Source organism: Triturus cristatus, chromosome 10 (assembly GCF_964204655.1).
Source record: "Triturus cristatus chromosome 10, aTriCri1.1, whole genome shotgun sequence".
Classification (NCBI taxonomy): Eukaryota; Metazoa; Chordata; class Amphibia; order Caudata; family Salamandridae; genus Triturus; species Triturus cristatus.
Window position 1 is genome coordinate 1,087,729,573 of NC_140593.1, and position 23,618 is coordinate 1,087,753,190.

Sequence of the window (23,618 nt, forward strand, 5' to 3'; positions counted from 1 at the left end):
TGTAAAGAGGAGCGTTTGCTGCGCCTGTCCCATTACAGGCGACACATGATCAATAGGCTGATAACGCAGCAACATCAATACAAGCGACAGAACAATGAGGGCTATCATTGAACATCTATCTTAATATAGCCGCCGACAAGAGCCCCGACAAAGGCAGGGGAAGCTCATGAAAATTCCGCCCCACGAATCCTCATCTCCCGTCCAATATGCACACACACTCCCCCAGCTGCCGAGGCTATTATTTTCCAATTTCAATTTGACACCCCAGCCTTTCATGCTAATTCTATTATTGTAGGAAGTTTATGTGATTTCATATCACTGGAAATCGGTAATGTATAATAACCCTTTGGGCAGGGAGCTGATTCCCCAGCAGCAGCGACCAGGAAAATAATTACTTTCATATCAAAACTCTGCAGGAGCCGGCCGGGTCCTATTGCCTCTGGCTGCTAACCTCCTGTCGTGGGGGGGGGGGGGAGAAGGGAAGGAGGGGGAAAGCCTTAAATGAATAAATTTGTTAAGCAATAAACACACAGGCAGGCACGCACACACAGACACAGAAGGGCGGTGTGTGGAGGTGGGGGGGAGCAGTCCTAGCCAAAATCAGTTTTCAAATACACATCGCCAGGATCATTTTTAGGCTTTATTTATATAAAAAAGGAAAGTTTTACATATATAAATATTTTATACATTTTTGCATTGTACAAGGTTTTGAGGATTTTCGTTGTTTTTCTCGCTGTACTTTGTTCCTAACAGTTTTTTTTGTTCACACAGATGTCCAGCTGCTACTAGGCAATAAACGTGTTTTTTTAGAACAAAAACTATAAACCGATATTCACCTGATTGTACGGGTTTATTCTAGAGCTGCTGGGGTAGCCTGATATGTGGGGTCCGCTGTGCGCTCGGCTTTGGGAATGTCAGAAGTTACCTGGGCTGAGGGGGGCTGGGGTCAGTCCATGTCCACCTCTTCACAGTCCAGGCTGTTGTCCGAGGGGCAGGGCTCGCTGCTGACCCCTGTGCTGCCTGGCCTCTCTGTACCCGTGCCCTCATCTGTGGTCCTGGGAGACTTTGGCTGGGAAAAACAGTTGTCCTTTGGGCCCTGCTCGGCCTGGGTCTGACCCGGGCTAGTCCCGGGATAGCGGCTCTCGCCCGCCGTGCAGAGCTCTGCCTGGCCGTGGCCCGGGCTTGTCCCGGGACAGCGGCTGTCCCCCGCCGTGCAGAGGGTCGGGGAGGCACAGTTCGTGCTCCTGTCGGGATGACTGTCCTGTTCCGCCCTGGACGGGGTGTCCTTGCCGCCCGGGGCGGTGGGATCCTGGCCGCAGTTCGTCTTCAGGGCGGCCTGAGGCACCAGAAAGCCCAGGGGCTGTGTGATGGGGTAAAGCAGGAAGTGCCCCTTGCCCAGCAGAGGGCGCGCGCCGCCGGCCCGGAAGTCCTCGGGCGACTTCCGGCGCGGCGGCGAGTGGGACAGCAGGCTCTCCACGCTGAAGGGGTTCAGCTTCGGGTAGCTGGAGGGGCCGTCGTCCTTGGGCCGTGGGTAGTAGGCGGCCTCGGCCGGCAGGGGGCGCCGTTGCGGCGGCGGCTCGGACTCGTTGCTCTGAGACAGGCCGCTGTCGCTGTCCGAGCTGGCCGTGTGCAGGGACAGGGCGCCGGGCGAGTGCATCTGCCGCTGCTGGCTCTTGAGCAGCTTCTTCTCGTGCTTGCGCTTCTTCTTCTCCATGCGCTCGAGCTCCTTGCGCGCGATCTCCTCGGGGTCCATGGGCTCCCCGCTGCACGTGGTGGGGTGCGAGTTGTGCGCCGGCCGCCCGGGCCCCTTCTTCGTGTTCTCCTTCTTGCGCCACTTGGCCCTGCGATTTTGGAACCAGACCTGCGGGGAAAGAAAACGCCGTTAAATAGGGCTCCCAAGGAAGGGCGCATATTTACATACATTTTTTAAAAAAAATATTTTAAATTATTTCTTTACACTTTCATTTATGTTTACTTCACTGGTTTCGAGTACATTGCATGTATTTAAATATTTTGACGTTGTTTACTATTTCTTTTGTATGTTCTTTATACTGCGTTCAATTGTATTTAATTTAATTCTAAATTGCTTTTTCACGCAGATTACTTACATGTATTTTTATTATTATTGATGTGTACTATTTATTTTATTTAGCGATTTAAATGTTGCTTACTTCATTCCATTTATGCGATACAATTCCCTATTTATCTTACTTATATATTTGTATTGCTTCGCCTTGTATCAATATGGCACACTTATAAATCATATTTGCATATGTTATCTAATCACAAATTGTTTATTAATTTGGGCATTTGTATTTTACACATTTATTAGGAGGCTGTGTCTAATTATAATCGGAAACATTCCTTCAACAAATTAAACGAGATTGAGGTTCCATTCCAAAAAATGTCGACAAAAGCGAAGACAAAGACCATGCCAAAACGAGCACAAAAGTCCCCTGCAATGAGACGTTCGGATGTAAGACAGAAAACGACTATACGGATTTCTTACACGATACGGGGCGGCGAGAAAAAAGGAAATGTACATGTCTGACCGCACTCGTTTGTTAACGGGAGGCTTACCGCTCTTTAGAGCTGCCTGTGCGTATTTATAAAAGCCCATACGTGTTAGCAAAAATATACATGTACTTTAAAGAGCTCTATACATATGCTGTGTCGTATCACATCGCAAGTGTGCAGTCACAAACAATAGTACAAACATAATATTGGGCAACATGCGATAATATAGTCTCCCGTGCTATATATACATATATATATAGTGACAACTCGCCGTGATGATTCCGACATCACTACAATTAAATACACCTGACAATAACTTGTACAGTATTATTCCAAATGGTAAATGAGGATCGGGTGGAAATTAATAAAAACACTGCTATAATCGCTGCATTTTACAGATTTACACTTAATCTTGCAATTGTGACCTGAACGTACATGAACGTGTCAACAAATGACACAGGCGTGCTTTAAACTTCACCGAATCTACCGGCAATGTTTATTATTAAACAGATTATTTGCATTTTTATCTAAAATTAGATTAAATGAGTTTTGTGAGATGTAAAAGAGCAGACATTAAAACTATTCTTACGTTGGAAGGCTATTTGTTAAAGTACCGGCACTAAGCAAGTTGTATTCTTCCAAATAGAAAGTAATCAGAAACATCTCATGCGTTGCACACAAAAAAAATCAACACAATTAGATTTTTTTTACTAATAAAGCGACTTGCCAGTGTAGACTCTGCCCTCTGCATTGAATGTGCCGAGTCACGGAACAGCTTTGATTCAATTCACAGACATGCGCTACGCACACTTTGTCAAAATAAACAACGGAGGGGGAACAACACAAGCTGCGGGAAGGTGTTTAGGTGTGAATGTGGTCGGAATAGATTTAAATCTGCTACGTCAGTATACGGGCTCCCCCTGTGCTGGCTAAACTCCTCCCTCTCTTCAAGAGCTGAACCCGAGTGTTGACAGCGGCACTTTCACTTTTAATTTGGCGGGTGTTTCCGCTTCCTGTTGTGTTTGAAGGCACGCGGTGTTTGGCCGGGCAGGGGGAGCCAGGCTGCACCGCCTACTGTATAGAAACTGGTGGCAGAAGTAGGGTGCGGCCCGTTGTGGTGCTGGGCGCATAGACTCTATACAGAGGCAGCATATGGTATCTGTGCATCTCTTGCTATGCTCTCCACAGGGTTCGAAATCTGCTTGCTTTGGCGGTTGTCTGCTCCGGGGCTCGTGTACCTGTGTGCTGTGCTTCATACAGGATTGCTAATGCTACATGATTTGTGGTGTGTTTGGAAGGTTGTGCATCTCTGTGCCACCTTAGTACAAGATACTAATGCTGAAGTATTTGGTGGTGGTGTTCTGGGGTCAATGAAGCCCCTTTCCCTGATCTATACAGGATATATCATACAGCATCTATACAGGTGTGTTGGTGGTGTGCACCTCTGTCCCATGTTCTTTACAGTATGCCAGCGCAGTATGTTTTGGTGGCGTTGCGTTCTTGTTGTGCCACTATTTCATGCTGTGCACAGGATGTTAATAGTGTATGTTTTGGCGGTGGTGTGTTGTGGGGCGGTGCCCCTATGTGCCTTGCTGTGTACAGGATGCTAATTCTGCATGTTTTGTTTGAGTATGTGTGTGTGTTTGGGGGGGGGGGGGTACAAGGGTCAGTGCAACTCTGCACAAAGACTAGGGTTCTGAATGTTTTGGGGGAGGGTGTTAACATCTGTGCCATGCGTGCTATAGTATGCCAGTGCTCCAGTTTTGGAGGTGAGTTTTTAGACCGCCCACCACTGTGTGAGATGGTGTTAATGCGTGTTGTGTGGGGTGTTTGTGTGTTCTGGGGGTTATGCAACTTTATGCCATGCTCTGAAAAGGATGCTTAAGCTGCATATTTTGGTGGTATGTTCTGGGCACCTCTGTGCCATGCTCTGTACAGTATACTAATGGTGCAGATTTTGATGCCTGCGTGTTAATCTGGGGTCTGTGCAGCTCTTTGCCGAATGCCAGTGAGGTGACTTCTTGATGTAGGTGTGATGTGGGTGTTGTGCAGCTTTGCACCATGCTCTGTCCAGCAGTGCTTAATTTGTGCGGGCAGTTGCAGTTGGTGGGTACCGACACTCATTTTTTGGGACTGGGACTTTTTTTTATTGTTAGGCTTTGACCCAGAACAACATAGACAAAGATGAAAAGGGGGAGGAAGAGAGACACAAATCAGTGACAAAGAGAAATGACGGGGATCACAAAGAACCGAGACAAGATAAAGAGGCTGGGCGCGTGGGGAGGAGGAAGAAAGGCATGAGGTGCAATCAAGACTACACATTCTTGTATTTTGCAGTGGCACCTCTTGGCTCCAAACAATAACTTTGGGCAGGCTGCACGCTATTATTAGTGTTACTACAAATTAAGCTCTGCTCTACAGAACCATAAAGACGTGTGTTGGTTTGTTATTTGAAGTCGGTTCAGCTGTGTGCCAATAGTTTGTTTTGTGGTAGTCATGTGTGCTGGGTGTGGTGCAGCTGTGCCCCATGCTATGTACAGGTTGGCAATATATGGTGTTGGTGTGTTCCGAGTCCTTTGCAGCTTGCACTTCTGATTGCTCCTGATATATGGAACTCTTTGCCCATGCTCATTACTGACACTGGTGTGGTGGGGTGTGCCCACTCTGTGCCCATGTTCATTACTGACACTGGTGTGGTGAGGTGTGCCCCCTCTGTGACTATGATGGGCACTGACACTGATGTGGTAAGGTGTACCCCCTCTGTTCTCATGCTCATTACTGACACTGGTGTGGGGAGGTGTGCCCTCTATGTGTCCATGATGGCTCCTGACACTGGTGTGGTGAGGTGAGTCCCCTCTGTGCCCAAATGCTACTGACACTGGTATGCAGTGGTGTGCCGCTGTGCCTATATTGTCTACTGACACTGGTGTGGAGAGGTGTGCCTCCTCTGTGCCCATGTACTTCTGACACTGGTGTGGTGTACTTCTTTGTGCCCATGCTCTCTGCAGACACTGGTGTGGTGCCCCTCTGTGCCCACTGCCCGTGATCCCTACTGACAGTGGTGTGGTGACATATGCACTCTGTGCCCATGCTCTATACATGCGCTGGTGTGGCTAGCTGTGGCCCTCGGCACACACGCTCTCGACTAACAGTGGTGTGGTGAGGTGTTTCCTGTGGGTCCTTACTCTCTACTGACACCGGTGTGGTGAGGTGTGCCACTCTCTGCTCATGCTCTCTATTGACACTGATGTGGTGAGGTGTGCCACTCTCTGCCCATGCTCTTTATTGACACTGATGTGGTGAGGTGAGCCACGCTTTGCCCATGTTCTCTACTGACACTGATGACGTGAGGTGAGCCACTCTCTGCCAATGCGCTCTACTGACAGTAGTGTGGAGAGGTGAGCCAATCTCTGCCCATGCTCTCTGCTGACAGTACTGTGGTGAGGCGTGCCACTCTCTGCCCATGCTCTCTACTGACAGTAGTGTGGTGAGGTGAGCCACTCTGTCCATAGCTCTATTGACACTGATGTGGTGAGGTGTGCCACTCTCTGCCCATGCTCTTTATTGACACTGATGTGGTGAGGTGAGCCACGCTTTGCCCATGCTCTCTACTGACACTGATGACGTGAGGTGATCCACTCTCTGCCAATGTGCTCTACTGACAGTAGTGTGGAGAGGTGAGCCACTCTCTGCCCATGCTCTCTGCTGACAGTACTGTGGTGAGGCGTGCCACTCTCTGACCATGCTCTCTGCTGACAGTGCTGTGGTGAGGTGGGCCACTCTCTGCCCTTGCTCTCTACTGACACTTATGTGGTGAGGTGAGCCACTCTCTGCCAATGCGCTCTACTGACAGTAGTGTGGAGAGGTGTGCCACTCTCTGTCCATGCTCTCTATTGACACTGACGTGGTGAGGTGTGCCACCCTCTGCCCTTGCTCTCTACTGACACTGATGTGGTGAGGTGTGCCACTCTCTGCCAATGCGCTCTACTGACAGTAGTGTGGAGAGGCGTGTCACTCTCTGTCCACACTCTCTACTGACACTGACGTGGTGAGGTGTGCCACACTCTGCCCTTGCTCTCTACTGACACTGATGTGGTGACGTGTGCAACGCTCTGCCCATGCTCTCTACTAACACTGATGTGGTGAGGTGTGCCACTCTCTGTCCATACTCTCTACTGACAGTGCTGTGGTGAGGTGTGCCACTCTGCCCATGCTCTCTACTGACAGTGATGTGGTGAGGTGAGCCACTCTCTGCCCATGCTCTCTACTGACACTTATGACGTGAGGTGTGCCAATCTCTGCCCATGCTTGATACTGACAGTGATGTGGTGAGGTGTGCCACTCTCTGCCCATGCTCTCTATTGACACTGATGTGGTGAGGTGAGCCACTCTCTGCCCATGCTCTCTACTGACACTTATGACGTGAGGTGTGCCAATCTCTGCCCATGCTTGATACTGACAGTGATGTGATGAGGTGTGCCACTCTCTGCCCATGCTCTCTACTGACACTGATGTGGTGAGGGTGCCACTCTGCCCATGCTCTCTACTGACAGTAGTGTAGTGAGGTGTGCCACTCTCTGCCCATGCTCTCTACTGACAGTAGTGTGGTGAGGTGTGCCACTCTCTGCCCATGCTCTCTACTGACACTGATGTGGTGAGGTGTGCCACTCTCTGCCCATGCTCTCTATTGACACTGATGTGGTGAGGTGAGCCACTCTCTGCCCATGCTCTCTACTGACACTGATGACGTGAGGTGTGCCAATCTCTGCCCATGCTTGATACTGACAGTGATGTGGTGAGGTGTGCCACTCTCTGCCCATGCTCTCTACTGACACTGATGTGGTGAGATGAGCCACTCTGCTCATGCTCTCTACTGACACTGATGACGTGAGGTGTGCCAATCTCTGCCCATGCTTGCTACTGACCCTGATGTGGTGAGGTGTGCCACTCTCTGCCCATGCTCTCTACTGACACTGCTGTGGTGAGGTGTGCCACTCTGTCCATGCTCTCTACTGACAGTGATGTGGTGAGGTGTGCCACTCTCTGCCCATGCTCGCTACTGACACTGATGTGGTGAGGTGTGCCACTCTCTGCCCATGCTCACTATTGACAGTGATGTGGTGAGCCACTCCCTGCCAATGCGCTCTACTGACAGTAGTGTGGAGAGTTGTGCCACTCTCTGCCCATGCTCTCTACTGACACTGTGGTGAGGTGTGTCCTCCGTGCCAATGCTCTCTACTGACAGTAGTGTGGTGAGGTGTGCCACTCTGTCCATGCTCACTACTGACACTGACGTGGTGAAGTGTGCCACTCTCTGCCCTTGCTCTCTACTGATGTGGTGAAGTGTGCCACGCTCTGCCCATGCTCTCAACTGACACTGATGTGGTGAGGTGTGCCACGCTCTGCCCATGCTCTCTACTGACACTGATGTGGTGAGGTGAGCCACTCTCTGCCCATGCTCTCTACTGACACTGATGTGGTGAGGTGTGCCACGCTCTGCCCATGCTCTCTACTGACACTGATGTGGTGAGGTGAGCCACTCTCTGCCCATGCTCTTTACTGACACTGATGTGGTGAGGTGTGCCACGCTCTGCCCATGCTCTCTACTGACACTGATGTGGTGAAGTGTGCCACTCTCTGCCCATGCTCTCTACTGACTGATGTGGTGAGGGGTGCCACTCTGCCCATGCTCTCTACTGACAGTGCTGTGGTGAGGTGTGCCACTCTCTGTCCATGCTCTCTACTGACACTGACGTGGTTAGGTGTGCCACTCTCTGCTCATGCTCTCTACTGACAGTGATGTGGTGAGGTGTGCCACTCTCTTCCCATGCTCTCTATTGACACTGATGTGGTGGGGTGTGCCACTCTGAACATGCTCGCTACTGACAATGATGTGGTGGTGTGCCACCCTCTGTCCATACTCGCTACTGACACTGATGTGGTGAAGTGTGCCACTCTCTGGACATGCTCTCAACTGACACTGATGTGGTGAGGTGTGCCACTCTGTTCTTGCTCTCCACTGACAGTGATGTGGTGAAGTGTGCCACTCTCTGTCCATGGTCTCCACTGACACTGATGTGGTGAGGTGTGCCACTCTGCCCATGCTCTCTACTAACCGTGCTGTGGTGAGGTGTGCCACTCTGCCCATGCTCTCTACTGACAGTAGTGTGGAGAGGTGTGCCACTCTGCCCATGCTCTCTACTGACAGTACTGTGGTGAGGCGTGCCACTCTCTGCCCATGCTCTCTGCTGACAGTACTGTGGTGAGGTGTACCACTCTCTGCCCATGCTCTCTACTGACAGTACTGAGGTGAGGTGTGCCGCTCTGCCCATGCTCTCTACTAACCGTGCTGTGGTGAGGTGTGCCACTCTGCCCATGCTCTCTACTGACAGTACTGTGGTGAGGTGTGCCACTCTCTGCCCATGCTCTCTGCTGACAGTACTGTGGTGAGGTGTGCCACTCTCTGCCCATACTCTCTACTGACAGTACTGAGGTGAGGTGTGCCCTCTGTACTCATCACTTGCCTGACAAACTGACAATGGTGGTCTTGCTTGGGTCGGGGTGTGTCCCGCTCAAGGTCTTGCTCAGTACAGAGATGGATTCTTGCAGCAAGGGTTGTTGGGGGTCATTACTCTGTCCAGGGACTCGCTGCAGGTTTTGGTGGCGGGTGTGCACCTCTTTACCCATGCTTTGTCCCGCCATTACTGTTCATGCCTTATTGGCTAGGTGATCAAAGAATTATCACTAAGGTGCAGCTAATAATTCCTAAGTGATATTTCTCTGATAACGCGTGCTCTTTCCGAAGAGAAAGGTTCAGAACCAATTGTTGTCTATACTAATTTATACCCAGGTCCCAGGGCCCTAATTGGGTTACCCCATTTGTCTATAATGGTTACTGGCTAGGTGGGCACCTCTGTGCCAATGCTTTGTCTTGACACTGGTACTCATGCACTCTAGTGGCGAGAAGGACATTTCTGTGCCAAGCTCCATGCAGACACTGAGACATTCATGCTCCAAGTGCCCATGGCTGGCTGAAGACTTGTACATAGGCGACACCGGGGAACTCGGTTACGCCGCCAATATGGCGGTTGTGCCGGTCCCAGGTGCAAATGTCCCTCGCAAGGGTTGGGGGCGGGGCTACAGGTGTGGGTGGGCATCACTGTGCCATATGTGATGAAGGAGGCTTAGCACCACTGTTCCAGGCTTGGTATAGACCTTCGCACTGCAAACGCTGCTATGTGCTACGTGCGCAGTTCTGCCTTGAGCTGCATGGCTGGTAGTTGGGTGGGCACGTCTGTACAGACACTCGAGCTGCAGGTGGGGGTGGGTACCACGGTGCCAGGCGTTGCGTGGGCACCTCTGCCCCAGTACAGGCCCTCGCGCTGCAGGTGCGGATGGCGGGTGTGCGCCTCTGTGATAAGTGATACCGCAATTGGTGGCGGATAAGGACCCTTCTGCCATAACCCCGTGAGACTGATGACTGGGTGGGCATAACTGTACCATAGCACTACACCCCTGAACAAAATAATACAGGCCCTAGTTAGTATTATGTACCTCTACGCCATGAGCCGCAGGGGTTGATGGCTGGGTGGGCATATCTGTGCCATTCTCCCTATAGGCATTCTGGATGTAAGTGTGTATGGCGGGTGTGCGCCTCTGTGCCATATGATCCGGGTGATGGTGAGTGGTATGCACCTCTGTGCCATAGGCAGAAGAGGCTGGTAACTGGGTGGGCACCTCGGCGCCATGCGGGTAAAAGCACTCGCGCTGGTGGAGCGAATGGCGAATGTACATCTCTGTGCCATGTGATACAAGTGCTGATGGGTGTGAGCACACCCTTGCCATCTCAGTACAGGTGTGGGCATGATCCGGGTGATGGTGAGTGGTATGCACCTCTGTGCCATAGGCAGAAGAGGCTGGTAACTGGGTGGGCACCTCGGCGCCATGCGGGTAAAAGCACTCGCGCTGGTGGAGCGAATGGCGAATGTACATCTCTGTGCCATGTGATACAAGTGCTGATGGGTGTGAGCACACCCTTGCCATCTCAGTACAGGTGTGGGCGGCCGGTGTATATCTCTGTACCCTGTGATGCAGGGCTTGGTGCTGCTGGGTACGCACCCATGTGCCACGAGCCGCAGAGGCTGACGGGGGGTGGTTACCTCCGTACCACACGTGCTGCAGGTGGTGCCGGCGGGAGTGCCCCACCGGCGCCCGAGCGCCGTGCGCGCGCTAAACCAAGGCAGCCTCTTCAAGGGCCGCCGCCGCTCCTCTCGCTGGTAATTCGGCCCTTTGTGCTAATTCCTGCCGGCCTGTCATTGAGAATTACTCATTACCGTATTAAAGGGAAATGGAGGGTCTCGACTTCACTTAACCAGCTCCGAACAAATTGGATAAAAGGGTTTCACACCAGAGGAGGTCAGGAGGGGAGGAAAACGCCATTTTGTAAATACCGCTTCAAACAAGGCTAATGCTATAATGGCACTCACCAGCGCCCCTGCCAGCTTCTGCGACTCCTTTAAAGCCTGGCTCTGGAAATATGTACACAGGTTTTAACATAATGCGCTGTTTTAGAGGAGACCAGGCTTTTCTGCTACTTTTAAAGCAAGTAATGCGGAGACTCGCAGGCGCACGTTCGCTGAACAGAACGAAACCGCCCAATAATGTTCAAATGTATTTTGCAGAATCTAGTATTTTATGCTTCAAAGTGGCATGAGCGTTTCGTAAATCGGCCTGTCGGTGCAAGATAAATATAATGCAGTGTGCGCCCCTCATACTCTGTGCCAACGGCCGATCAGAGATGTTGAGGGTAAACAAAAACATTGATTACAAAGTGGGAGTGGCGCTTTTGAATGTTTTGGTGCATGTGTGGAGGACTATATTTGATTCATTCAACTAAAGCCAGATCTCCCATTTCAGCTTCTTATATTTTTATTTCTTTTACATGTTAAGCTGGTTATAGGGGTATTGTGGTCAACGTTGCGGGCATAAAGGACCATTATGCTGAATCGTCTGTTAAAAATTATTTTAACACCAAGAACGAAAATGTTTTTAAATTAAAATGCATAAGACTAGGCGCCGATTTTCACAATATTTCAGTGCCTTTTTTTCCGGTAAAAAACATATTTTTTCAATATAAATGTATATTTACACAGCATATTTGTGTGGTGAAAATAAATTGAAGCAGAGCTGAAGATGGCCTGGGCGTTCGGGACTGGAGCTCTGTGAGGACTGAGGCTGCTAGGGACGAGAGCTGCTAGGGGACGGGGGCTCTAAGAGGGCTGGGACTGCTAGGGGACGGGAGCTGAAGGGGACGAGGCTGTTAGGGGACGGGAGTTCAGAAGGCTGGGACTGCTAGGAGGCGGAAGCAGAAGGGGTCGATGCTGCTAGAGAACGTGAGGTCGGAGGGACTGGAAGCTCTAGGACTGCTATGGGACATGACATGAGCTAAGAATGCCGAGGGTTCTGGGGAAGGCCCGTGCTGCTAGGGGAAGGGAGTTCTGATACGACTGGGAGCTGCTAGGGCGTGGGAGCTTTAAGGGCCAGGACAGGAGCTGCGAGTGAGCCTAGCTGTAAAGAGAAAGGAGGTTTCGAGAAGACCAGGACTGTTTGAGGACGGGGCTGCTAGGAGACATGGGCTCTGGGAGAACCGGGCCTGCTAGGGGGCGGCAGCAGTTAGAGGAAGGGGTCCCTGAGAGGGCTGGTGGTAGCTGTGAGAGACAGCCCTGGGGCACTGGGTGGTCCATGGGGCAGCGAGCTCCAAGACGACCAGAGCTACTAGGTGATGTGAGGTCTAAGAACACAGGGACACATCTTCGAATGTACCATGTCTCTGCCTCCGAGGGGACCAGAGCTCTGCCTCCCATGGGCTGAGATTTGAACTCTCAGTGCGGCCTTAGCTCCTGTTACGGTTTTGAGCGTGATTGTTCTCCAAGGAACCTGTCCCTACCTTCAAGGCCTTACTGCCGAGTGCTCTAGCTTGGCGCGGGCCCCCCGGGGGACGATGAGTATCCTATCTCAGGATGCCACATACCTGCACTCTGGACTCCACCAGGTCGAGCCGCAGCGCCAGCGCCTCCCGCATGAACACATCCGGGTAGTGGCTCTCATTGAAGGCCTTCTCCAGCTCCTCCAGCTGCCAGCCCGTGAAGTTGGTGCGGGTCCGCCGCCTCTTGCAGCCGGGGCTCTCTTTGTCCGGGTCGCTCGAGTCTGAAAATCACCGAGAAACAACACCGTGAGTGCCGTGAACAGCGCGAGCCCTCGTCTCCGCACAGCCTCGCGCCCACCACGCGCCACCTTCAAAGCAGGCATCAGCATCTACAAAAACACCGCTTTTGTGTTTACCATCAAAGAGGCGCGCAATGTCCCAAGTAAGAAAACAACGAAGCTGAGCGCCTGGGTGCCTTTCTCTCTCACACTCTCGGAGATCAAAGGCTGCCATGATTGTTTTTCCGGATTTCCCACGTTGGGCAGCCGAACTTAGAGGCAATCACAACGCCCCCCAGCCGAGAGATGCTTCCCACATGTATTATTTCACTGCTGTTTCCCCCTACATTAAATGATGGGGTGGGGATCAGGGTCCACCCCGGCTACAAGAGCATATCGGACACATCCCGGAGACGGCCCGCTCCTAAAAGGCCAATCGTATGGGGTCACCGGGTTCTGCAATGTCTGTCGCCCCTCCTACAGAGCCAGGTACCTGGGGCTATTCTGCGCCTAGACGACAAGCTACATGCCATGGTCATTCTCATACAGGCCCAATGCTGTGGCTGTCATCTAGTTCCCACGAGACCCGCACCCTACACCGAGAAGTCGTCACCGCTCTCTTAAAGGGCATGTTATCAGAGGCCACCTTTCTCCTATAAGGCCATTCAGCTATAATCTCACCCCACCTACACATACAGTTACCATAGGCCACTGCTCTTGCAAGGCCGCCCAGTGTCACCTTGCGGTTGCAACTCCTGTCACCTTTCTTCAACTAGCCCAGTTAACTGCCATCACCCCGCTCTAAAAGGGGGCGCCAAAAAGGCTAGTCCCCTGGTTCCAGTCAACTGTGGTCACTTCGTTTCTATAAGTCTAGTCACCTGGTCCCTACAAGACCAGATGCCGTTCTGTCAAAGGTCAGTGACACAGCTTCTACAAGGCAGCCCCCAGACAGGTTAGTATGCCTACAGGCCCAGTCACCTGGAGTCAGTCCTCTTTTAAAGGGCGAGTCAGTTGCATCCCCCCTGCTCCTACAAGTTATGGGGCGGACCCACTCGAAGAAGAAAAGTCTCCAAGACAATCACTTAGTCAACTCGCTTCTGCAACTCGGGCCCACCGGACCCCAACCAGGCTAGTCGCCCCTCTCCCAGAGGGCCAGTCACGTGGTGGCCGCAGACAGAACACAACGGAGCATTAGGCGGAAATGTACTATCTGATGAACATGTCCCGGATCCTCTTTTAGTTTTATACCTCAACCCAATCAGGGTGCTTTTGGGAGACCAACAGTGTCAATTGTTAACATTGAAGTTTTGCTGCTTTACAAATACTTGCTGCCCCCAAAACCTTTCCATGCAACATGTCCCCCTCCTAAAGCAGATAGAGCAATGTCTCCCTTCCACCCCTACAACTTTAGAATGGCATACAAGGGAACTCCTGAACCGCCAGAGGTACACAGATTTCCACACTGGGCCAGATTAAACAGATATTAGCCGAGGGTTGTAGGCACCTTTCCATGTAGGTGGAAGCGCTACATTTCCCTGCCCTAAGCCGAGGTGTCAGGTTCCTTTTACTTACATTCTGTGGACCCAGCTATTGGCTTCTTTTTGCTTTGCAGAGGCCCTTGGCTGTGAGTTTTTTTTTTGCTGGTTTATTTGTGCAGAGGTTCTAGATTGCCCTTCTCCGGGTTTTGTTTGCAGAGACACTGAACTGCTCTATCAGTGATTTATTTTCAGAGGCCCTGGGTTGCCCATCTTGGGGAGTTCTTTCGGAGACACTGGATTTCTGTAGAGGTGCTTTTATTTCTAGGGGCCTTATTTAATACAACTTGGTGCTTTATTTACAGAGCCGTGGGATTTTTTTATGCCGGTGCTTTATTTACATAGTTCTTAAGATGCACTGACGCTGTTTTATTTACACAAACGTTGTGCTGCCCAACCGGTGATAGGTGTCCTATCGGTGCTTTGTTTACAGCTGCCCTGGGGTGTCCTATCGGTGCTTTGTTTACAGGGGCCCTGGGATGTCCTATCGATTGTTTACGCGCGATGGCTCTGGGTTGTTCTATCGGTGCTTTATTTACAGAGGCCATGGGTTGTCCTATCGGTAGGTTATTCACCGGGGCTCGTGGTTGTCCTAACCATGCTTTATGTACAGTGGAGTTGGGTTGTCCTACGGGTGCTTTATTTACAGAGGCCTGGGTAGACCTATCGGTGCTTTGTTTACAGAGGCCTGGGCTGTCCTGTCGGTGCTTTGTTTACAGAGGCCTGGGCTGTCCTGTCGGTGCCTTATTTACAGAGACCTGGGCTGTCCTGTCGGTGCTTTATTTACAGTGGAGTTGGGTTGTCCTACGGGTGCTTTATTTACAGAGGCCTGGGTAGACCTATCGGTGCTTTGTTTACAGCAGCCCTCGGATGTCCTATTGGTGGTTTATTCAGGGGACTCTTGGTTCTCCTGTTGGTGCTTAATTTACAGTGGATCTGGGTTGTTGTACAGGGCCTGGGTCGTCCTTTCTGTGCTTTGTTAACAATGGCCCTGGGTTGTCCTGTCGGTGCTTTGTTAACAATGGCCCTGGGTTGTCCTGTCGGTGCGTTGTTAACAACGGCCCTGGGCTGTCCTGTCGGCGCTGTCTTTGCAGATGCCCCAGACTGTCATTTGTCCCACCCTGCTAACACTGTGCACAAAATCAATGGGGTGCTCTTTGTTCAGCCTGCCAGCCTTATACCCGTGGACCTTTGTTACCCCGCTCATATAGAAAGGCCTGAAGAGTTTAGGGAGACTGTAATAAAACATGTTTTTAAACAAACACCTCTTGATTGTTGGGCTTTGAAAAATGATCCCGAGTTACCACTGCACAGACAGCCATCAAAGCCCAGCCTTAGATTCAAGAGTTGAAACACCCCTGCTTTACTCAGTATCCCTGAAGCCAGGCTTGCCACACCGAGGCCCGGTGCACACAGTATGTAACCCGTGCACAAGGCTGCCATGGAGCATGCATGGCAACGGCTTACAGGGCACGGTGTACACAGACCCTGCTCCCACAACAATGCCCTGGTTAAGGTTGCTTCACGCCGATACAGCTATAGAACGAGAAGCTGCCGCCCCAGAAAGAGAGACCTGCCCGAAGCCCACGGCTTCAGATGACAGGCCGAGCCGCCGAGCGGAGAAGGGAGGCCCGGCCAGCATACAGGAGCGGCGGCGGCTCCCGTGCTGACCTCCCGGCCCTGCATCCATCCGTGCACATACCGGCCTGATGCGTCCTCACAGACCCGGGCTGTAGCCTTTGTGCACAGACCCCGCTGTCCGTGGACCACTTGCGGCTCCGCACGGACTTGACATCAGCCCGCTCCACAGACCGTGCTTTGTGTTAATCACATCACGGTTACCCACAGACCAGTGCCAGCACCCCATTCACAGAACCTAATGCCCGTGAAGATCAATCCACGCGCTGATGTCTCTCCACAGACCGTGCTGTGCATAGATGACATCCCAGTTACCCGCAGACCAGTGGCAACACCCCGTCCACAGACCCCGATGCCCCTGAAACTTCCACTATAAGTGGGCACACAGACCCCGCTAAGAGTGGACACCGCGCTTGCTGCCGTCTCCCCTGAGGCCCGTGCTAGCGGCCCTCAACACACACCGTGCTGCTACTGTCACTCGGGCACACAAAATAAACGCGCTCGTTACTGGGTCTCATGCACTCGCACAACCAACCGCGGCCCCTCATACTTTACAATCACAGCTGGCTGATACTTCCGGAAACCCCGCATTGCTTTGTTCACGAGGAACCCCGCTAAGCTCGCCGCTGTCCTTTTAACATTGCGAAATCCATGTGAAACTTCTGTGTTCGCGTCTTTCCGATTCTAAAACACACACACGACCCCTGCCCTCACCGACCAACGGGATTACCGGCACAGACGTCCGCCCTCAGTCATCGCCCAGACTTCAAGCTCCCACCACACCCACAGCCCGGGCTCCCACCCTCACCCACAGATGTGCCTCGGGGCTCGCCTCGCGCAGGACGTCTTCTCCATTCGTATATCCGCCCTTCGGACTGGCCTGCAACAAACTTTTATATCACTTCAAGCAAGTGTTCCGTCCCTCGATTAAAAGAACCCCAGGTGCCAACTACCTCGAGTGCGCGTCATAGCAACCATCCCATGCGTGTCCGGCCCCTGCTCCCTCGGACGAGGGCTCAACGTCTGCCCCTTATCGCGACAGTAACCCCAGCTCTGCCCAGCATCACCTGGGTAGAAGAGAATCGCAAACCCAGTAGGTCCCCGGAAGCGCACCCACAAACGACACCCAAGCATTACCGCTTAAGAACAGCCCCCACCAGCTATGGGAGGAACCACACGGACCATCCATTACCCAAACACAACAATAAACGCACGCCCAACCTGTTCCCGATCCCCACACACCAGAGAACTGAGGGCAACCAGTTAACCGCACGCCCTGCCTCTTCCAGCCCACCCTGCGCCTAAACACATAAGTTGATATCAAGACCGAATGCAACCCCCAACTGTGCATTCATTGGAGTGAGGGGACCTCAAAACCTGACAACAGTCCGTCGCCCAGACCTGGTTTGACATCATGTCCTCGTCAGGGCGCGCAGGGCCAGCTGCCTCAGCATGGCACTACATAACGTGCCGAAGGACCGGCTCCTGCCCCGTCAACCCACCTCCCACGGTGTGGAGGAGACTCCTTCCTCACCAAGCGAGGGCAGTGCCTGCGCCTCACTCCTCAGATGAACCCCCAATGCGCCCTCACAAGGACCTTCACTCCGTACTTGCTTCTCTGCGCGCAGCGCTGCATCAGAACAGGGGCCGGCTCTCCAGGCAGAGGTGAGCCCGTTCTGTGACCGCTCTATATGGGGACTTGGATCTGGGTGCCCCTTCCGGGGTGAAGAGGTCTTATCTCCCTGTCTGGACTCCCCTACATCTGCGGCCCCACAGTCAGCGCAGCGCAAAGTTTACTTAGTGGATGCTGTGAGGGGCGCGGGGTTTCCCGCTTCCGGACATGTCACCCTGTCACCTTATTGCAGTGTCAGGCTCAGTGTTCCCTCCTCCTGTTACTTGAAATCCATTCTCGGTGCCCAAAACCTCTTCTTCCAGGGTCAGGATCACGGGTCCCCGCTGCACCCTGGAAGCCGAATCGAATTATTGTCACTTAGTCTAGTGCTTGGTCTCAATCAGCACTGGCTTCTATGAGCATCACTCTTAGCCTCCGCAGATGCAGCGTCCCCTCTTCATCATGGGAACTCAGTCGGTGGACACTGTCACACAGTACTGGGACTTGATCCAGAAAGACTCCTCCTCAATCACTGGGAGCTCGGTTCGAGCTCTCTTGTAATTCCGTCCTGGCACCCCTTGCTCAGCTCCGCACACCATACCTGCACCTTCCTCTTAAAGGTACTGTGTGCTAGTTCATTTATTGGGAGCAGTCCTGGGCTCTCAGAGGCCCCGCTCCCACGCCTGAACTCAGTGCTCATTCACTCAGTCCGGGGGTCTCCCCTGCTCAGTGAGCTCCAGCGCCTGCACGCTTACTTTTGCAGGACGCCTGCGCACCCTCAACACTTGTGACTCACTCAATGCTCTCTGCCACTCAGCCTTCGGTCCCTTCTCCATGCCTGCGCTCTTCCTCTTACAAGACGCCTCTCCATCCCTCACACAAGTGTCCCGTTACTCAGTCTGGCCTCCCTTTCTCGGGTCCCCACATTGGGGGCCTTTGAAGGGTGCCTTCTCCACCCCCTGGAGCTCAGTCTCTGTCTTCTGTCTCTCGGTACTGCCACTGACAGTCAAGTGTACCATCACTCATATCCCACCCCTTCCTTGTCTTCACTCTTCCTCCTACAGGGTCTTTGGAGGGTCCCTTCTCCACTCTATGGAGCTCAGCCTTTGTCTTCTGTCACTCAGTCCTGCCACTGATGTCCAGGTCCCATCACAGAGTCAGATCTCGTCCTCCTACAGGTCCCGAGCTGGGCACCCTCTCCATCCACGGATGCACATACCCAGTACTCCCCACTTCCCTTGCACCCCCTCTTACCTGACATCTTGTACTGCTGCCCGTCCCCGTTGAGGCCGCAGCCGGAGGGCAGCAGCTGGCTGGAGTTGACGACGGACGCGGCGCACGAGCCGCCCAGCAGCCCATCAATGGAAAAGGGCCCGGCCGCGGCGGACTGCAGCTGGTGCCCGGCGGCGGCCAACTCGTACACATGGTGATGACTGAGCGGGTAGGGGAAGCCCACCATGCCGCCCAGGGAGCCCCCAAACTGGGCATGCGGGTGCTCGAGGATGCGGCTGTCCATCATGTCCGGGCCGGAGGGGCGGGAGTCTGGAGGCCGGAAGGCGGAAGCGGCGGCTCCTCAGCGGCCGGCAGAGGCGACGGCAGCAGCGGTGCACAGTGACGGGCCGGCGCGGCCGGGAGGGGACATGCTGCCAGCGCCGGGGCCGCCCTTTACTTTATCAACAGCACCCTTCCAATAATTAGCCCGGGCTTGGGGAGCGCCGGGGCCAATCACAGGCCCGCCTGGGCGTGACGTCACAGACGGGGCACGCACGGCGCGTCCTCCGTATCGATTGCTAATTATACCTGACATCCACCTCAATAAACAATATCAGAGCTGTCACAACAAGACAAGGGGGGCTTTGATAAGAACTACACGCCCCGCCCGGCTTGAGATCTGACTGATACCCAGTTAAATACTAGCAGCCCGGCTTGCTGCGGCCGCGGCCACTCCCCCCCAAGCAGCGGCACTAATAGATTTCCCTTTAAAACACTGGCTGGCGTGTTGTGGGGATTTTTCAGCAGAAATGCTCGACTCTCTGAACCTTTAAAGTGATGTTGCTCCAATTACAGGGAGACATTGAGCGGCAAATAGACTGATGCAATAATAGAGATTCGTCATCCGCTGCTTTTCCCGAGCTGTCACATTGAATTTAAAAGTACAGGCCTCCTCATCTCCGCGCGGGCTCCGCGGGGCCGCTAGAGCATCCTGTACAGTATTTAAGGAGCGGGTTTATGATATTATAGGAGGGGGAAGGAGGGGGGACTGGGTGAAAGATGTCTTCTGCGAGTATTGATCTATTGACAGGGAGAAAAAAATCAAATATGTTATTAAAAACGACTCTTTTCCGGCTAATTGAACATAGCTGTTTAGTAAGCAGTAAAAAAGACATTCGTCGGCTTCCCCGTAATAAGCTTCCCGGTGCAGCACGATGTATTGTAATTAAATTACATTTCAAGGAAAAGTATGTGTTTTTTTTCTTGCGATAAGTGACGGGGTGAGCCAACAGCTGTTGAAATAGTCGGCAGGGGCAGTTGAGGGGCGTGAAGGGGTCACTTTTAAAGGGCAATTTATCTGCCTTTAGGAGCGATTATCACTATTCGAGCACATACAAATAATTTTCTATTATAGCCCGAGCATGCTTGTATTTTTTTATTTACTTCCAGCCTCCCGCCGGCCCCCCCTCCGCCGGTTCCGGCTCCATTGTGCTCTGTTCGCGATTTTCTGCCACATTTCGTTGTTATCGGCGGGCGATCGTTGTTATCTGTCCTGTGCAGAGCCGGGCCACCGCTGCAAGGGGACAGATAAGTGCCACTAAACCCACACAGGCTGCGCAGAGCGGGGCAGAGGGTGGGCAGGGGGCCCGCGGCCCTTTCTGTCTCCCCTATATTTAGCCGCAGCATCTGAAGGAGTTTTAACTGAATTGTACACCCTGACCCCCCTCGCTCCTAAAGTGGGCACTTTCTTTCTCACCCCAAACCGAAACCCCTGAAAAAGCGGAAAAGATAGAGCAGGAAGACAAAGAAAACGCTTAAAAATGACTTTATGGGGGATCGACGGAAGGAGGATTTCTTTTTTTTTGGGGGGGGGGGATACAGTCATTCAGGCTGTCAACAGAAAGTACAACAGTTTCCCCCAGTTGCAGGATAGAAAGTAAAAATAGATGATTTGCAGGACACGCTTTTGTAAAGAAAAAAAGAAGAAAAATAAAGCAAGAAAATAAAATAAGTGTAGTGCGCCTTTAATGTACAGCGCCAGCTCGGAAGGGCGCCTCCACACCTGTAATTGAATATCACACAATAAACTGGCGCCTTCCTGTGACCGAATCCCGTTTTATTTTTTAATTATTCGCTCCCCTTTAAACAGGCCGCACTCTCAGGCGAGAGATGCAATCTGTATTTCTTCGGCAAACTGTAACAGTAATAGGAAAATGACTCTGCCGGTATTAATTCCGGGGTCAAGAAGGCCAAGGGCTCCACTTTTCACCATAATTTAATTTCTTTTCTCTATAAATACTAAATGTAAACTGTGTCCGCTGGACCAAGTTCTGCCTCCGGCAAGAAACGCCTCATTTTCAGCCCAGGCTGCGAGAGAGGAATGCGGCGGGGACGTGTTTCTGAATACAGAATGGCAAATCAATCCGGCAAGCATAAAAGGACGACTCTCTCGTCTCTCCCCCACTCTCTCTCCCTCTCTTTATTATAAAGAATTAATTCGACTTTATTCCCCCCATCTTCTCGAGCTGACAGAATGTTAATTTGAGCTGAAATTTCTCTCGCCTCTCACTCCCTGACCCCTGGCACCCACGGTGGCGTGTTGTAATAACCCGAATCTTTCAACAGAAGCCCTGATAATTGTTACCTTATTAGCATGCAAATTGTTTAATTAATATTATTATGAAGAAGCATATAATCCGTCCGTCACTTGACCCCGGGTCCACGCGGCAGCCTGCCTCCTGAATTTCAATGTCTACATTTAAACCGACTCTGTTTTAACGTCTCAGGGATTCGTGTCTTGGCTTAGCTTTAAAAAAAAATCATTGGAAGTGTGTTTTTTTGAGAGCTGCCTTTAATGGCGGGGAAAGCGAGCTTTTGATACAGCCCGGCCTTTACATCTTTTTACACTGCTATCCATCTGAACGCAAATTATGGAAGTCGTTTTATTCTTTTTTTTTTTTTTAGTTGGGACATCAAAATTTAATAATTGCTTCCTTGTCAATGACTACTGTAAAGGCGGCTGCTTTAAAGGCTCCCCTTCATTTCTGAGTACCGCTGTTCCGAGCAAACAGCTCGGCGGCTGCATGAAAAGCAGCCCTTGACACGCAGTCCTGGGAGACGCTGCATTTAAATCCCCCCTTTCTACAGCCGAGTGACACTGTCAGATGCTGGCTTTAATTAACTTGATAATAAGACGTACACGGCTCGCGCGCAGGACGGCCGCCCCCCTCGCCTTGTTTCCACTTTTATCACAATCTGGCTGTTTTATCTCCCGCAGCCCTGCCCCCGGCTGGTGTAGGACGGGGTTTGAGCCGAAACGGGGGAAAAAAAATCATACGAGTGGGCTGAGTCTGCTGTGGTGTTGTGCAGAAAGGCGTCTCCTCCAGATGCACCCTGATAGCAGGGCGTGAGCCCGAGTACCTCAAACTGTGACGCAGTTGATTTCCTCACACCCTCTCAAAGACGGAGTCACTTCGAGAAGTTTGTTGAAGTGTCAAAGTGCAACTTTTCCCCTAAAGTCCACACGCTTGGGTGTGTGACCTGCATCACAACTCCCAGGGCTTAGCTCCCAAAATGTCGCATCGAGGCTCTCCGAGTTGTGGTGTAGCCGTGCTTCGGGATGGAGCCAACTTTCAGAACTTGACCCCAGGAGCCAGGGCCACGCGCTGCTTCAAAGTACACCAAGCTCCCTCAGGCAACAACCTGGCTAACCCGGAATCAAACTGTGACCCGAACGTCAGACGCATAGCACGTCCAGCCAACCTCTGATTTAAACTGAGCCTTACTCTCCGGCCAATCACACCCCTAGCCTCTAGCTTGCATCGAAATGTGCCCACTGCCCAGAGCCACAACAACCTCAGCCCAGGGCCTCGAATTCCACCACCTCTCGGCAATAATACCGTTAACTTTATCCTACACTCAACTCTCCGACACGCAGGCACCCCCCCCCCCCCCGCTCAGCCCTTCATCTTGTGACAAGGGTGTGTGATGTCGTGTAGTTTGTCCCCACGCAAAGCATGGTTCGTTTTTCTAAAAACAGCAGAAAATATGCGAACTGATTGGAATATTAGGGGATGGGGCCTTCCGCCCCTTGAAAAGTGGAAGTTTACTATAAGTTTACTATATTTTTCCCCCCACGAGATCTCCCTTTTCAGCATTTGAAGAAGACATGGCTCTGGTGTAGCTTTCATTCCCTCCTCTACATAAGCCAGCCACTCGCGACAAAAAGCACGATATACGCTCGTAAATACGCGCATCGCGGTATATAAGTTAATCAGAAAACAATCGAAGGAATGTATGCACTCCCTATAAAATGCGGTCGAGTTACTCATAGTAACATACGCCTGTGACGAAAACTATGTGAGGACATAGGCATGGGGGTCATGAAAAATCCATGAGAAATGGGTAGCCCAAACATTGGGTTATAAACAACTCACCCACCAATTTTCGGAGATAACTCTTCTGGCCTAGCCCTGCTTCACAGGGGGTTAAACTCACAGAGCCCTCCTAGCTGGGCTGCAACTTGTGACCACATGTTCAAGGCTCCTGCCCCTAACCCTTGCACCATGTGTTTAAACACGTGGATGACTCCGAGAGCTTTCTACTTCTTAGAATGACCAGAACCCGCTAAATGCTTAATTCCCCAACCCCCCTCACATATACATGTTTCAGAAGTGTGACACAGTTTTCAGAGCAAGGTTTCCAAACATTAGATTTGCAGGATCAACAGGGGGCATTACCCCCCACCTCCATCAAGAGAAACTCTACATAGGCCAGAGTTGCCCATGTGAGAGGAATTGTCCCATGAGGGGCACGTGACGGGAAGGTTTATGGTTGCATAAACGTCTGAGAGGAAGACAGGGAAACACCGGTATGCCATAAATAATGTAGATATCCTGTGT

At 52.0% G+C, this 23,618-nt stretch overlaps 1 protein-coding gene across 1 annotated transcript; it reads right to left on the reverse strand.

Annotated features, from left to right (window-relative positions):
* Positions 1 to 622: 622 nt before the first annotated feature.
* On the reverse strand, positions 623 to 19,346 carry UNCX (UNC homeobox). The gene is made up of 3 exons (XM_085629261.1): positions 18,760 to 19,346; positions 12,548 to 12,723; positions 623 to 1,861 (listed from the first exon to the last, which is right to left on the reverse strand). The coding sequence occupies exons 1-3, from the start codon at positions 19,022 to 19,024 to the stop codon at positions 947 to 949; spliced, it is 1,356 nt and encodes a 451-aa protein (XP_085485387.1). The 5' UTR covers positions 19,025 to 19,346; the 3' UTR covers positions 623 to 946.
* Between the last annotated feature and the right edge of the window lie 4,272 nt (positions 19,347 to 23,618).

Excerpts from the sequence above, each read along its gene's own strand:
- UNCX (XM_085629261.1), bottom strand. The coding sequence starts at position 19,024 with ATGATGGACAGCCGCATCCTCGAGCACCCGCATGCCCAGTTTGGGGGC. Across the intron at positions 12,724-18,759 it reads GCAGCAGTACAAGATGTCAG|ACTCGAGCGACCCGGACAAA; the intron begins GTAAGAGGGGGT and ends GGTGATTTTCAG. Across the intron at positions 1,862-12,547 it reads TGGTGGAGTCCAGAGTGCAG|GTCTGGTTCCAAAATCGCAG; the intron begins GTATGTGGCATC and ends CTTTCCCCGCAG.